Raw genomic sequence first — 14,278 nt, 5'->3', positions numbered from 1 at the left:
AAGGCTCCTAATAATTAAATCAATGGACCAGTTAGGTGTTTTCCTTGCAATGTTAAAATTCATTTTATGGTATCAGTGGTTTGCAAGGGGTATTAGGAGGAATAAATGGAGGCTTACTATTGATCTACCCGAAGCTGCTATCAGCAGAAGAAACACACCTGATACATTTGGGATCTCAGTGTTGTACATGGTGGGGTTATAGTAAAGCTTGAGAGGGGGACACACAAGACTGTGCTATGCATACAGCTACATGCAGTGTCTTCAACATATATAGGATAGATTGGACGAAAAAAAGTAACAGAGCTAAACACAAAATCTCTGTGCTCCATCAGTGTTCAGTGCTGTGGAAAAAAAAATATTTGACTAAATTACAAAATATTGAAAAAGCCCACTCTCCTATATAGGAAAACTCACTATATAGAAGATTAAAGCGTGGTGATCATTATGTATGTTTTATAACACTTCAATAATCTGTATAAACTGATTATGTTCAAATATATACCAAAAAAATTTTCCCCTCAAAATGCCCTTGAAAAAAGGGTTTATACCCATGTCACACCAGTAGATGGGGCTGTGTCCTTAAGTAAAATGTGTAACAAACACTTGCCATCAGAGACAAAAGACATTAGATTAATAATACAAAACGCACTGGGCTCTATTTATAAAACAGGCTTTCAGACATTCCTTCAAACATTCCCTGGTGGGAATCAAATATTACCATTGAAACACATGGACCTTAAATATTCCTGTGGGAATGTTTAAGGGAATGTCAAATTTCCTGTTTTATTATTAGGTCCCATTGTAGATGTATATTCTCATTTTTTTATTTGCATTTCTACTGAAAACTTTTTTAAATGTTTGTGTTTGGACTGGTTTATATTTGAGTATGTAGATAACTGATACGAATATTTATCTATGTATGATCACTCTATTCACATTAAAATTGTATTGAAGTGATTTCATTTTGGTATTTTCACTTAGATATTCATTGTGATTTCTAGTTTGTGTTTACTAATGCAGTTAGTGCATATTGTACATTGAATGTCAGATTTTGTATTTATATATTGAGTTATGAACAAACACAATACAGAATTCTTGTGCAATATTAAACTGTTCATTTATATTATTTGTGTTGTAAATATTACAAAAAGATAAAAAAAATCAAACGTGTATAAAAATTATAACAATGGCTCATAATTCTGCTAGCGCTTCCACTTACCTTCTATATCTCTGACCCCCTGTCTCACTTCATCAAACAGCTTATCTGTTAAAAATAAAGGCAAGCTTAATGTCAATCTTTAAATTTTGGGTTCATGTACTGAAATAAATTATTCAGGCAATGTAAAGCTCTATAAGTTGTGTTTCTATAGAGAAATCAGTCAAAGAAAATGGGAGACAGGACATTGTCATTAGTCAGTTGGTATCAGAAGATGATCATTGTTTCATGTGGATATGATTTGGCACATGGTCATCAACTTAAGTCCAGGATTTCAGAATGTGGTCATTTGTCCAAGAACGAGTATATACAGGTTGCGGTTATTACTGCACATGATGGGGTTGAGATATGGCCAACAGTCTAAGCGGTGTGGGAGGTGTTGGTGGATTCGGTCATTAATCCAAATAGGAGGTTTGTAGGCTCTGATCAACAGGACAAGTGGAGCTGAGATATAATCATTAATATAAGGAGTGAGGGCAGAGATGGGGTAATTTGTCAAAGGAGGGTGGAAAACTGGGAAAAGTTTGTTATTTTGAAAGATATAGTCATTAGTCTGAGTTTGTGTGTTGTGGTTGGCAAAGTAGTCATTAATTCAAATTGGCCATTCCCGGATGTAATCATTGGTCCTAGTTGAGATTTGGAAAGATATTGTCATTAGTCCAAGAGTGTGTGTGTCTAGGAGTGGGGTGGGAGTACAGTTGGGTTCAAAAGTCAATAGCTCAAGTTGGGTGTTCCTGAATATGGTCATTGTCCTATTTGGATTTTGACCAAGTTATGGTTTTTAGTCCAACATGTGTGGTTGGGGATGAAGAGTGTTCCTGTATGAATCTGTTAGGGCAGGTGGGCAGTTGAATGAAGTGGTTATCTTTCCATGTTAGGGGATTGCAAGATATGCTTATCAAAAAAAGAAGCAGGTCTGGTGACTACATTTTTTTCCTTCTAGTATCCAACATTGGGGTCTATTTAAAATGCATTAAATCTAACAATAACTATTAACTATTCCTGTTAAAACGCATGGACCTAGAAGATTCCCCACCAGGGAATGTTTCACCGATTGCCAAATTCACTGCTTTACAAAAAGACTCTATATTGAGTAGAAAGAAAAACAGGTTTGCATGGTAACAAAACCACCATTTTACCATTTTAATGGCACTGCAGATAATGACAGAATGTACACAGGTAACAAGGGTATATTAAGGCAAAGCTGTAAGTAAGCATGATGGGCCTATTATTATTATTATTATTATTATTATTATTATTAATAAACAGGATTTATACATATATTTATATAGCGCCAACATATTACGCAGCGCTGTACAATAAATAGGCCTAATTTGTTAAAGCTCCCCATGACTAGAGAAAAAAGAACAATCATAGGAGAACCTGGGTGATCCAACAAACTTCATATTACTATGCATTTGTAAAAACTCATTTACATTTAACAACCATAATCCACTGGGAAAGCCGATCTAAACATGTCAATCTCAACCCCACATCCTCAACATGGTAAGACCCACGTTCTACCTCGCATGGCTCATGCTTCTGCAAGATCAAAGCTCCTTATTTTAATTACTTTTTTAGATTTACTGAAATTGTATAATCAAAAAGAAGGACATACCTCGATTGTAGCGTTCTACATGGACTTTCTGATCAACGTCAGACTCATCATCTTCTGATTCTACACAGATGATATCTTCGAGATAGGAGTAATGATTAAAGCATGTTCTTGTTAGATACAGTACAATGTGTTCTTAAGTAATTCAGACACTAAAGATCTTTATTATTATTCTTTAGCTGTAACATTTTGCAATACATTTTTTATTTTGTAATAAATTGCACAAAAAATTGAAAAAGGGCGAGCAGCCAGACCCAAATCAGCTCAATGTGTGAATGAGCTGACAGCTGACCCATGTTTCAATTGACATCAAACAGTGAAGTAGAAAGACCTTGGCTGTCTCCAGCTGTCTCCAGGTTCCTTTTTGAACAATCAGACTCCATAGATATCACTTCTTCTTCTTCTGAAAAAAAGAACAGTAAATATCATGGCTTAATGAATAAAGATTTGTACAGACTTTCGATTTTTGTCACCTGAAATTATTGTTCTCAGGTGAAAATCCAAAGGTCCAATGGGGTTTATTCACCTGTTGTGTTGGAATGCTAAATGACAGACCTTTAATAACCACTATAGTTTACAATAGGAAGAACGCAGTGAAAAGCTTTTTGTTCATCCTAACCTTTCCCCACTTCATAAAACAATGTTAGGAATCCTGCAGCTCCCTATGTTGCCTGTTGGCGGCACTGTGGTTTTCCACGCCTTGCATGTGCTTCCACTGGCAACCAGCAGGTGGCTGGTTGGAGAGTAATCTGCTGCTTGTCAGTGGAAGCACATGCAAAGGGATGATGACCCCCATTATTATTATTACACAGTATTTATTTAGCACCTACATATTACGCAGCACTTTAAAAAGTCCATAGTCATGTCACCAGCTGTCCTTCAAAGGAGCTCACAATCTAATGTCCCTATCTCAATCATATATCTTTTTTAATACAGTTCAAGCTCAATTTAACCTAATTTTGGAATGTGGGAGGAAACCAGAGCACCCGGAGGAAACCTACGCCAAGTGGGCAGAACCTGCAAACTCCATGCAGATAGTGTCCTGGCCAAAATTCGAAACTGGGACCCAGCGCTGCAAAGGCCTGAATGCTAACCTCTGAGCCACTAAGCTAGTGCTACAACGTTACATTATAGAGGTAATTTTCATTGGTATTTGACCTGACCCCCCTTCCCTACAATTCTCTCATTTTGGTTCCTTGGTCCCCCCTCGACACTTCTTTTTTCGCCTTTCCTTCTCTTGTTTTGTTGACCCATATTGAGGTTTCTTTATATCTGTATTTGACTTTGTTATTAATGCTACTAAGGGCATGGGAAGCAACTCCCTTATTCATACTTAAGGCACGGACTGGGCACTATAGCCCCGCTATAGTGATGTGTTACCCTCAACCCTGTGCTGGACTATCATCTGTTACATCTGGCTTTATATACTCACTGCCTGGATACTATTTGTCAGATATGTCTTTAAGAAGTGGCATCAGATATTTAGGTCTATACCTCATTCAGTCAATTTCAATGGACAGACTTGTTATTGTTACCTGTTATTTGTATTGCCCTGAATAGATGCATTTTCATTCATTCTTATTATACTTTATTAAAAATGTATTTAAGATAAAAAAAAGCATGGAGGAAGAAAGTGAGTAAAAGGAAAAAGAGTGAGAAATGGATGAGAGAGTAAAAAGAGAATTGAAAGGATGACTTCCCTTAATCAACCAAAATACTGGACCAAACAACATTATTTCATTTCAGGGAACCATTTACAGGCTGCCTGGCTCACCTTTATATTTGTCCTCTTCCACCAGTTCCACACAGTCATCATCAATATCCGAGTCCACATAAATGTAGCCTCCTATAAAAGAAATCCTTTTATTACATAGCCCATTATCTTGAACAGAGCAAATTAAACAGAGTGTGGTCCCCTATAATTTTTGAAAGAGATGTGCAAAGTGTGTTGCTGGATGGGGACCCCTCTTAGTCACAAGTGGCCCCCACAGAGAGTCCAAGTCGGTTCGGCACAGGGGTCTATTGTTAACCACATCCAATAATCTGTTTAAATTGATTAATCCCTCAAAATGCCATTTAAAAAAAGGTTTATACTCGTGTCATACCAGTACATGACGCTGTGTCCTCACATAAAGTGTGTAACAAACACAATGATACATAGGGTCTTTCATTGTATGTCAGTGCCACTAACTGTGGGAAGTGGAATTTTCCTATTAGACGACCTGTGGTTGGGTTTTCCTAGAATCTAGAAGAAGGGTCTTAGGAGTGATGTCAATGTACAGCAACCAGTCGAACCAGTCGATACATGAACATCTACAACTCTGGATCATCAGATCCCCAAACCTAGAAATTGCCCACCAAGGAGCTAAATGGGTGGGACAGGGTTCATTTTTGCCTACAGATGGGCTTGTATTAGGTCCCAAGAAGCCTAAATGAATGATGTTGAACCACATGGAGATGTTTCAACCAACAATAAAGCCCTCAACTCTTGGGTTTTGGTGGGTAAAATTTCTAAATAACACCATATTTTGATGTGCTTGCATTCCGATACATAAACCATATGGTGGTGATAATAGGTTGCCATCTACGTCAAATTAGAACAACCATTTATGAGTGGGAACCTTCTGCACCATCTTTCACCTTAAATGCCCTTTTAACATCTCAACCCCACCAACTTGAGAACAATTCAAACCTTCAGCTATGTAAATTGAAGAATTAACATCCATGCAGACTTCCTGACACCAAGAATAGGAAAGAACTGGCCTGCACATTTGTTCCTGGTAGGACCACCAGGTACACCTTGAAGTATTCACCAAGCCTAGCCATCCTTAAAGTCTCACGACACCATCCCTTCCACCTACCCACTCACCTTAACCCAATGCACTTCCAATTTTTGTTTTTGTTTTTTTCATTGGCAAAGGTCCCTCACACCTCTCGGTTTCTCATGCCATTTAGGTGGCGGAATCTGGCATGGAAGCCCTTCAAGGGACAATTGTCATTGCCTTTAATTTAATTTCAGTGTAAAATCTTTGGAATTCTAGAAATTTGGCGCTAAATTTAAGTTTGAACTAAATTTAAATTGAACTAACGGTCCTTGAAATCTTTCTTGGAATATTCCTATAGATGAATAAATTAGATAGTAATATGTGGCCTGTCTTCTAGATGGACTTGTTCTATGGTGACTTTGGAATCCCCACATATTTGTCTTAACCCCCCCACCCCTTATCATCCTCAGGAGCCCCGATATCTTTCGGCCTTCCTGACTCCATCCCAAATTATCTTACCTCCAGAATTCTCTTTGGCATAGCTCGTGGTCTCCCTATCATGGGTATCCGCGTCCTATCTATCCATAGTTGAAGACCTTTACAGTTAAACGTGTGTCAGTAAGTTTCTCCTTGAATGGTTTCTGAGAAAAGAGATGCAGATATTTTCTATCGTGTTGACTCAACCAATGCACCAAAAAAATGAGATCAAGGGGTGGTGTGGTACTAGGAAGTGAACAATTAGTTCTTGTCACTGGAAATGTGAAAAATGGCCAAGTGGAGGAATCTGAGTAACATTGAAAAGAGACAAATGGAAGTTTTGTTGTGTGATGTTATCAGTATGTGATGGGTACCTACCAAAGGGCCAAGTAAGGAAAACCAGGGAAATGGTGACCAAGGTCCTAAAGCTTTCTGCTGTGACTGAAAGAAGTGCCCATTACAACCCCTGACCACCATCAGAAGTGCCCACATTGGGGGTGTGAGCATCCAAACTGCACCATGGGGCAGAGAGAGAAATGTGACAGATATAAGAGATTAGAGACAGAGATCCTAGAGAGACATTAGAGAGAGAACTAGAATTAAGGGAGATCCCAAAGAGATGACAGATAAATGGATAATAGATAGATAGATAGATAGATAGATAGATAGATAGATAGATACTTCCCTCAGTTGCCTACAGAGGGCGCTGATCTGCAGAGTATTGGCGACCGCCTGTAATTTCTGTCTTTAGACTGCTGTGTAGATGCGGTCTGTAGCAGTGATATAACAGCAGACAGACCACGTATTTAGGTAAGGGATCTCCTTCGCATATTCTTATTATCTCCAGTCTTAGTCACAGGCTGTAGGGAATGCAGGCAAACGCAATGGACGTCATTGACATTCACGATGCTATACACAGTACTGTATTATAGTTTTATTACTGATGTAGCCATCAGTATGTAGTCATAAAGTAAAAACTTTTTTTTGTTAATATATATGGGTGATCACTGGCTGATTACCCTCTATAATTCAAAAATGAATAAATACCCCCTAAATTATGGACAAAGCAAAAAGTAATGGCAATAGAAGCCAATTTGTCAGTGTTTTCAATGTGAAAATATGTGAATCTGGTATAAATAGTGTGAAAAGAATAAACTTTTTATTTAGTTTGAGCTGTTATCTCAGATGGCCAGAAGGGGGCAGGGTTTATCTATACAATAATACAGCTACAACAACATGCTAAAATACAATGAATGGGAAAGATGAGAAATGTCTGTGACCCCCAGCAGCCAATCAGATAGCAGGTGACTCTTTTTTTTATTTCATACAAAGATCAGAGAATGACACATATTTAAATTCTTAAAGACTTCTTTATGTAACTGTGCTTTCAAATGCAGGGTTTACACTTTAATTTTGAGCAATGCAGTTCATTGGGCTGACCATTCACATGGCTGGGCTGCAGAATGCAATGCATGGTGATGTGCAGGTTAAATGCGGGTTCATTCACACTCATGCACTGCAGAAGAATAAATATGAGGCGAGAGAGAGATTTAAGCACATGGAGGGAGTTATCTTGTAAACTTTAAATCTTCCACTACTTAACCCACCATTCTACTCTGCATGGGGGCTGCACTCATTTTATGACACCCAAAAAACAGGTTTACGGGCCACAGGGGTCACCTTTTAGGAGTTAGGTGGGTGGGGACCCCAATAAAACTTTGTATGCAGGGCATACTTTGTCAATATATTTTTTTCAATGCTTGTGTCCCTTTGGGGAAATTTCTTTTTATTTCCTTTCTCATAGACACAAAAGGAAATGAAAAGAAATCTCTCCAAAGTGATAAAAACTTCTTGGTCAGTTCTCTCTTGAACAGATGGGCAATGGTCAGCAGGGCAGCAGAGAGGTCAGCTGGACAAGACTGTCATACCCAGCTGTACCACAAGGGGTCTTTGCACACCATGTGCTTTTCCTTCACATGTTTTGTATTGAAATCAATGGGAAGTCAGCATAATTATCATCAGCACATCACTATATAAATACTGTGGAATATTAATAATAATAATAATAATAATAATGTGTCTCAAAGTTGTCACTAGAACAGGTGTCCACATTGACAGATTCCTAGGCTATCACAATCACTTTGTACCCCAATGAATGTGAGGTTTAAGGCACAACAAGGAGTCAGTCACCCCAAAAGACTCAGATTAGGGCCAAACGGGGCCCTAGACATGGTGGCAACTTGGCCCCTATACAATTTAGGAAGCTGAGAAGGTTTAGGAGCCCACTGACTTTTGGCCATTTTGGCCGTTGTGGGTAGCAGCCTTGTGCCAGAGCTAAAGATGATCAGTGCCTAGGAGCACAGTCCTGTCTGCATGGCTGCCTGCACTGGTGGTGTCATTCTCAGTGAATGAAGAAGAGCTGTGCACTCCGGGCTACCTAGTTCTTTGGAGAGGGAAGGATGAGTGTGAGTCGCCCCGCAGCATCCTCCCCCAAAAGAAATGACAGAGATCAATAATAATATGGTGAATTTCTAAGTAGCATTAGGAGAACTCTAATTTTTTAAAACAAACGCAATCCTTTCTGTTGGGGGACATTTAGCCAAAGCATGCAGCCTAAACGCCTCTTGGAATATGGCTGTGTAAAGATTAATGCAGTGCTCATTCTAATGTCAATGGAAATTATCTTTCCTGTATAGACAGCTCGATTCTGTTCTATTGAGAGTGCGATCAGGGGATGCACTGCTGTGACCTCCTCCATAGGAAAGTACAACATCCGTCCCAGCTTGATTGTTCATTGGTTGGCCAGGATGAGAGATAGCTGTGCACACAAGAACAGTTTACTTTAACTTTTAGATTTGTCTTTTTTATAACAGTTCATCTGCTTCTCCGATGACCTACAACTGACTTCCTCATTCATAACCTCATCACACACACACACACGGCTCCAAGACTTTTCTAGAGCTGCCCCTACTCCCTTGAATGGTCTTCCTCCTCCTATTCGGCTTGCTCCTACTTTCTGCTGTAAAAGAGCCCTCAAAACCCATTTTTTCAAACTTGCCTACCCCTCTTCTGTTTTTGAAACCCTCAATACTTCCCACCCCTACATATCTCCATCCTATTGTGTGTAAATTCCCCCACCTACTAGATTGTAAACTCTTCAGGGCAGGGTCCTCTCCTCCTCCCGTGTCACTGTCTATATTCTTCATATGCCTACTAATTGTACAGCACTGCATTATATGTTGGTGCTATAAAAATCCTGTTTATTAATAATAATAATAATAATAACAGCGCTCCCTAGCAGCTCTTTTATTTGCTAATTGCCCTCCTTCTTTGATCCCCAGGCAGCTGCATCTTTTGCCTGGCCCTGCTCACAGAATAGCGAGTCGGTTATGTGGATGGTGGGGTGTAGATTAATATAAATGTGACAACAGTCTGCAATGTACATTGCGCTATGAATTACTGATGAGGCAGATAACATCAGTCAGTAATGTACAGGCGTACCGCCGGGACACTTTCCCGCGCTGTACCGACTCACTCCAACAGCTCACATAATTGAACTTTAAATGTGTCTTTTCTGTTAATGTAGCAGTCCATTAACTCTAACACTGCAAATATCTGCTCAGTATCTTCCCCAGGCCGGATTACACCATCGGCTGCGGATTTCACACAGGCCGATGAGATGATTCTGTGCGTGACATGAGGAGGAGGGGAATGAGGAGCGAGCAGAGAGTGACAAAGAGAGACTGGAGACTCTGAGACGAGAGAACTGTCAATGGGTGATATAGAGGTGATGACATCTAATTATTATCATACAAGGTCATTTACAAATGCAAACAGTGAAGCAATTAAAGCTTAGTTAGTGCCACCCCATATTTGATTAAATAGGTATATGTACAGAAGAGAAGAGTGAAAGCTGGGATTTTTGTTTTTTTTTTTTGACAAATTAGGTTTGTATTGTAATGATTTGTCACAAACAATTCTTAAAATGTTCAAAGGTAGAATAGGCCTTGACCCATTAGTGTCATGGGTGTAATCCGACCAATAGACTAGACAATCGTGTTCCCTGACTAGGTACAATAATAAGGAGTACAATGTTGCTTGGCCCGACACGTTCCACCCTTATCGGCTTCCTCAGGGGATGTATAGAGATCGCTAATTGGCATGTATTAGTTGTTTAACATGTATGTCAGGGTTGCTGTGCAGAGTGTTCAGAAAAGTGAAGCCCAGAACCTCCATGCTGCGGAACTCTGCGCAGCAACCCGAGATAGAGAGAAATTCTACCAGTCTAAAGGAAGACTTCATCTTTTTACTACTAATCCACCATCCCTGACATTAGTTAAACAACTAATACATGCCAATTAGCGATCTCTATACATCCCATAAGGAAGCCGATTAGGGCAAAACGCGTGAGGACAGACATGGAGGCTGCAAGTATACCATTCAATCAGCTGCAGTGAGAATAAAAAAATAAAGAAATGTTTTCATTATATAAAAGCGCTATCCATTCTTTTATGTATTATTAACAATGTCATGATAGGTCTGATCCAATAGTAAAAACATTGGGAGGCAAAAAAACCTTTTAGGTATATGTTTATGCTAAAATGCGGGAAAACTTTAATAAAATATAGAACATCAAAATATTCAAAGTATAAACAACAGTCACAGGTGTAAGAATCAGTACAGTAGCTGGTTAGTCTCAGAGGGTATTTTCGACTCGTTTCATGGACAATCAGTCCACTTCCTCAGGATTACCATGAGACCTGTGAAATAATGATCAAATTACAAAACATTATTCAAATATTCTAAGACAGAATATATATCAAAGGAATTTATTTACACACGGCAGACATATATATCTCAAATGAGTTGAAATGGTAATACTGCAGAACCTCCTCACAAAAACAATCTAAGCCAAGACATACCATAAACTTAGAAATGCTATACTACAACAAGTTAAAAACAGATGGCATTTACCAAGTGCCAGTGTAAAAGATATCTGCAAAGAGGAGCAACCAATAAAAAAATGACTGTGCTACCGCTATCACTTCATAACAGGTCCACTTTAACTTTTCATTCAACCTAAAAATTTGCTTTTTTGTTTTTAAAAATCAGAACTCAAACTGAAAAACAAGAAAAAATTCAAACAGCCATGTTCCTTATTGCAGATGGGATAGGCAATAAATCTTATGCAATAAAATAAACTAACTTGCCTCTTCACAATATTTTGTTGAACAAGCAGTGAGCTGTGCATCCCAGCGTATGATCCCAACAAAGCTGGAATGAATTCCCCCCCTGTACATGTGCGGGAGGTATGTCGTCATTTCATCTTGACCAATCAAAATGGCTAAAGACCCCAACTCAGAAAAAGACTGGGAGAAGATGTTGGCACCTGTGATGGAGAGAGGAGAGATGAGTTTAATTCCACTTTAAATCTAGAAAATGTTGGCATGAGAAAAGACACTTACCCATTTTTCCAATGATCTAAAACTAATCTAAAGGCTCTTTTATGACTTCCCAAAATCCAAGTACAGGATGGGCAGGCTGTGTTTGCATGAACAATGCTCAAGGTAATGCCCACTTGCCATTCTGAACCTTCATAATTAAAAGAACTGAAATCCAGTAAATGTAAGGGGTAAGTCAGGGACTCTTGGGACTGGAGAGGGAGGGTCTAAATCAGAGTTTCTTGTCCTTTAAACCCCAGCATTACCACATTTTTCTACTTACCATGGAATATGACACTGCAGATAATATTTGTTCAAGATCTGGAGGTGAGAAGTTTTTTAATCCACTCAGCCATCCACCTATTACCAAAAATGTCATCCTTGGTGTCAGGAAGTCTGCATTGGTGTTAAACCTTTGAATTACATGGACGAAGGTATTTCATCCTTACATAGGTCGGCTCTTGGAAGACTAACCACCTTGGCCAGAATGTCACCCTTACAGGCAACTAAAAATGTTATGGCATCATATAACTGACCCATGGAATTTTGTAGGGACCATGAAACAGTAGGCCAATCAATTGAGACACCTTCCCCAACCTTTTAAACTTGGGAGAACCCTTAAAATAACTTTCAGGTCTTCAGGGAACCCCACTATAATTACTATATCCACAGCTCACAGTACATTAGTGGGGATCAGTGGGAAAAATATATTTTATATTTCTGGCCTATAAATCGATAGTCACCCATAAAGATAGCCTAAGAAATCATTTGGGTAACCTAAACTGACCTGAAAGGTCAACCTATTGCTCAAGGAACCCCTAGCAAACCTTCAGAGAAATACTCGTCTAGATTATGCTGAACCAGATGTATCTGACTTTATGTAGCTTCTAGTGCACATTGTGAGAAGTGCTCAGTATGCAATGAGATCAGGATAAGCAACTTCATATAACAGAGAAGCTTATACAACCATGAAAGTAGGGAAGACTGGAGAACATATTTAAGTAGCAGTGGAAAGACCTGTAGACTCAACATGGCTGCAGACAAGGTTCAAATACCATTATGGTGATTTCACCTCTAATTTAAAAAAAAATGCTGTGATTTTAAACCTTACCAATGACCGTTTTTTATATGTTGGTAATGGGCTCTTTACTTTTGTCCTGGTTGTTACAATTTATATAGCAAATCTGCTGGTTAACACTGCCAAAGATCGAGTCATGTGATTGTTAATAAATATATGAAGCACATGGACGTGGATAACAGTTTTGGTTATTGCTGCACTGACCATTAAAAAAAGGAAGATATGAGACCTAAGAGACTTTTATTGCATTGATTGTTTGGACCCCATGTGGAGACTTTAATGAGATGAAGATTCCAATGAATGAAATGCAATGAGGATTTTTTATGAATAAAAATACAGAAACAAGCTAGATCACAAGGAACTCATTTGATAGCTCAGGTCTAGTGGAATGCATTTGATATATAAACCAATGCAGTGATAGGGATGAGGGTCGGAATGGAAAGGTGAAATGGGGACACACTGGGGACACACAAGGCTTTGTCTAAGTGACATGTGACCTTAGAAAGACAAAAAGATGGACCTAGTCTGATCAGAAATGGGTCATCGCCATGGTTGTCTGACCATGGACCACAGGATGGTCATACCCTGGTCTTTTGAAGGACAAGTAAGAGGAGCTATATTTTTGATAACTAGTGTCCTACAAAGATGAAATGGGAGTCCTTGTCTGACCAGGTCTGTATGAATTTGAGGGGCACCAGAAAGCATGGTCAGACTCAGGTATTAAGAATGATGGTAGCCAAACCCTTCAATTTCAGTGTCCCCACAAATATAGGAAGGGTCTTTTTTGACCGGGAAAGTTAGCTTTTAAGGAGCACTGGACAGCATGGTCATACTCCGGTCATATGAAAGAGAAAAAGCCATACCCTTCAGTTCCAATGTCCTCACAAAGACGGCACATCAGACCAGAAATGGGGATTGTTCTACCATTCCTTTCAAACTACAAAGGGTACTGTAGATCAGTAAATATAAAGTAAAAGAATACGAACAGCCATACAAAATATTATAGCATTCCATTATATCCCCATAACAACTAACAAAGCCACATCCCAAATTCAATAACGCTTTAAACATCACAAAGATGAATCATTAACAGGACTTTTAAGGCATTAATCATCAAATAATCAATTAAAATAAATAACATTTCTTAAACAACAGCAAATAAAAAACATAATAAATTACTTTAAAACGCAACTCGGTTCTATTACAATTGTACTTCCATAGTCAATGCGTTTACAATTGTGCTTTCATTGTGTTTCGCAGAACAATGTCCGCTCCCTCAAAAGTCAACCGAGATCCAGGAACATCCATACTGTTCAGTTCCGAATTCCTAACAAAGATAAAGAGAGGGGAGTAATGAGCCATACCCTTCAGCACGAGTGTCCTCAAAGACAAAGTGAGGACCCATTTCTGACCAGAGATGGAGAGTGTATGTCGTCAGATGATAAAGAGCACTGGAAACAGTGGTCACACACTGGTCTTATATTGGAAAACATCTACTATATCCTTTAGCACTGGTGTCCTCACATAGAAGAAGAGATGGGTGTTGTCAGGCCAGGAAGAGTACTGGACAGTGTGGGCAAACTCTGGTCATATCAAAGATGAGAAATCGCCATACCCTTCATTTCCAGGGTCCTCACACAGGAAAAGAGAGGGGCTTTGTTTGACCAGCTCTGTGAGATTTCGAGG

The 14,278-nt window shown here is 39.0% G+C and overlaps 1 protein-coding gene across 1 annotated transcript in view; it reads right to left on the bottom strand.

Annotated features, from left to right (window-relative positions):
• The window catches only part of LOC140329435 (DNA (cytosine-5)-methyltransferase 3A-like), a 25,730-nt gene extending 19,594 nt beyond the window's left edge, over positions 1-6,136 (bottom strand). The window contains exons 1-6 of the mRNA XM_072409695.1: positions 6,116-6,136; positions 5,921-5,948; positions 4,606-4,677; positions 3,163-3,234; positions 2,835-2,909; positions 1,220-1,264 (exon numbers count right to left, since the gene is read on the bottom strand). Of these exons, the coding sequence (XP_072265796.1) occupies positions 1,220-1,264; positions 2,835-2,909; positions 3,163-3,234; positions 4,606-4,677; positions 5,921-5,948; positions 6,116-6,136 (313 nt within the window). The remainder of the gene's footprint in view (positions 1-1,219; positions 1,265-2,834; positions 2,910-3,162; positions 3,235-4,605; positions 4,678-5,920; positions 5,949-6,115) is intronic.
• Positions 6,137-14,278: the final 8,142 nt, after the last annotated feature.

The sequence above is a fragment of the Pyxicephalus adspersus genome, chromosome 4 (assembly GCF_032062135.1).
Source record: "Pyxicephalus adspersus chromosome 4, UCB_Pads_2.0, whole genome shotgun sequence".
NCBI lineage: Eukaryota > Metazoa > Chordata > Amphibia > Anura > Pyxicephalidae > Pyxicephalus > Pyxicephalus adspersus.
The sequence above is the reverse complement of the archived record's forward strand: the minus strand, read 5'-3'. Positions and strand labels throughout refer to the sequence as shown.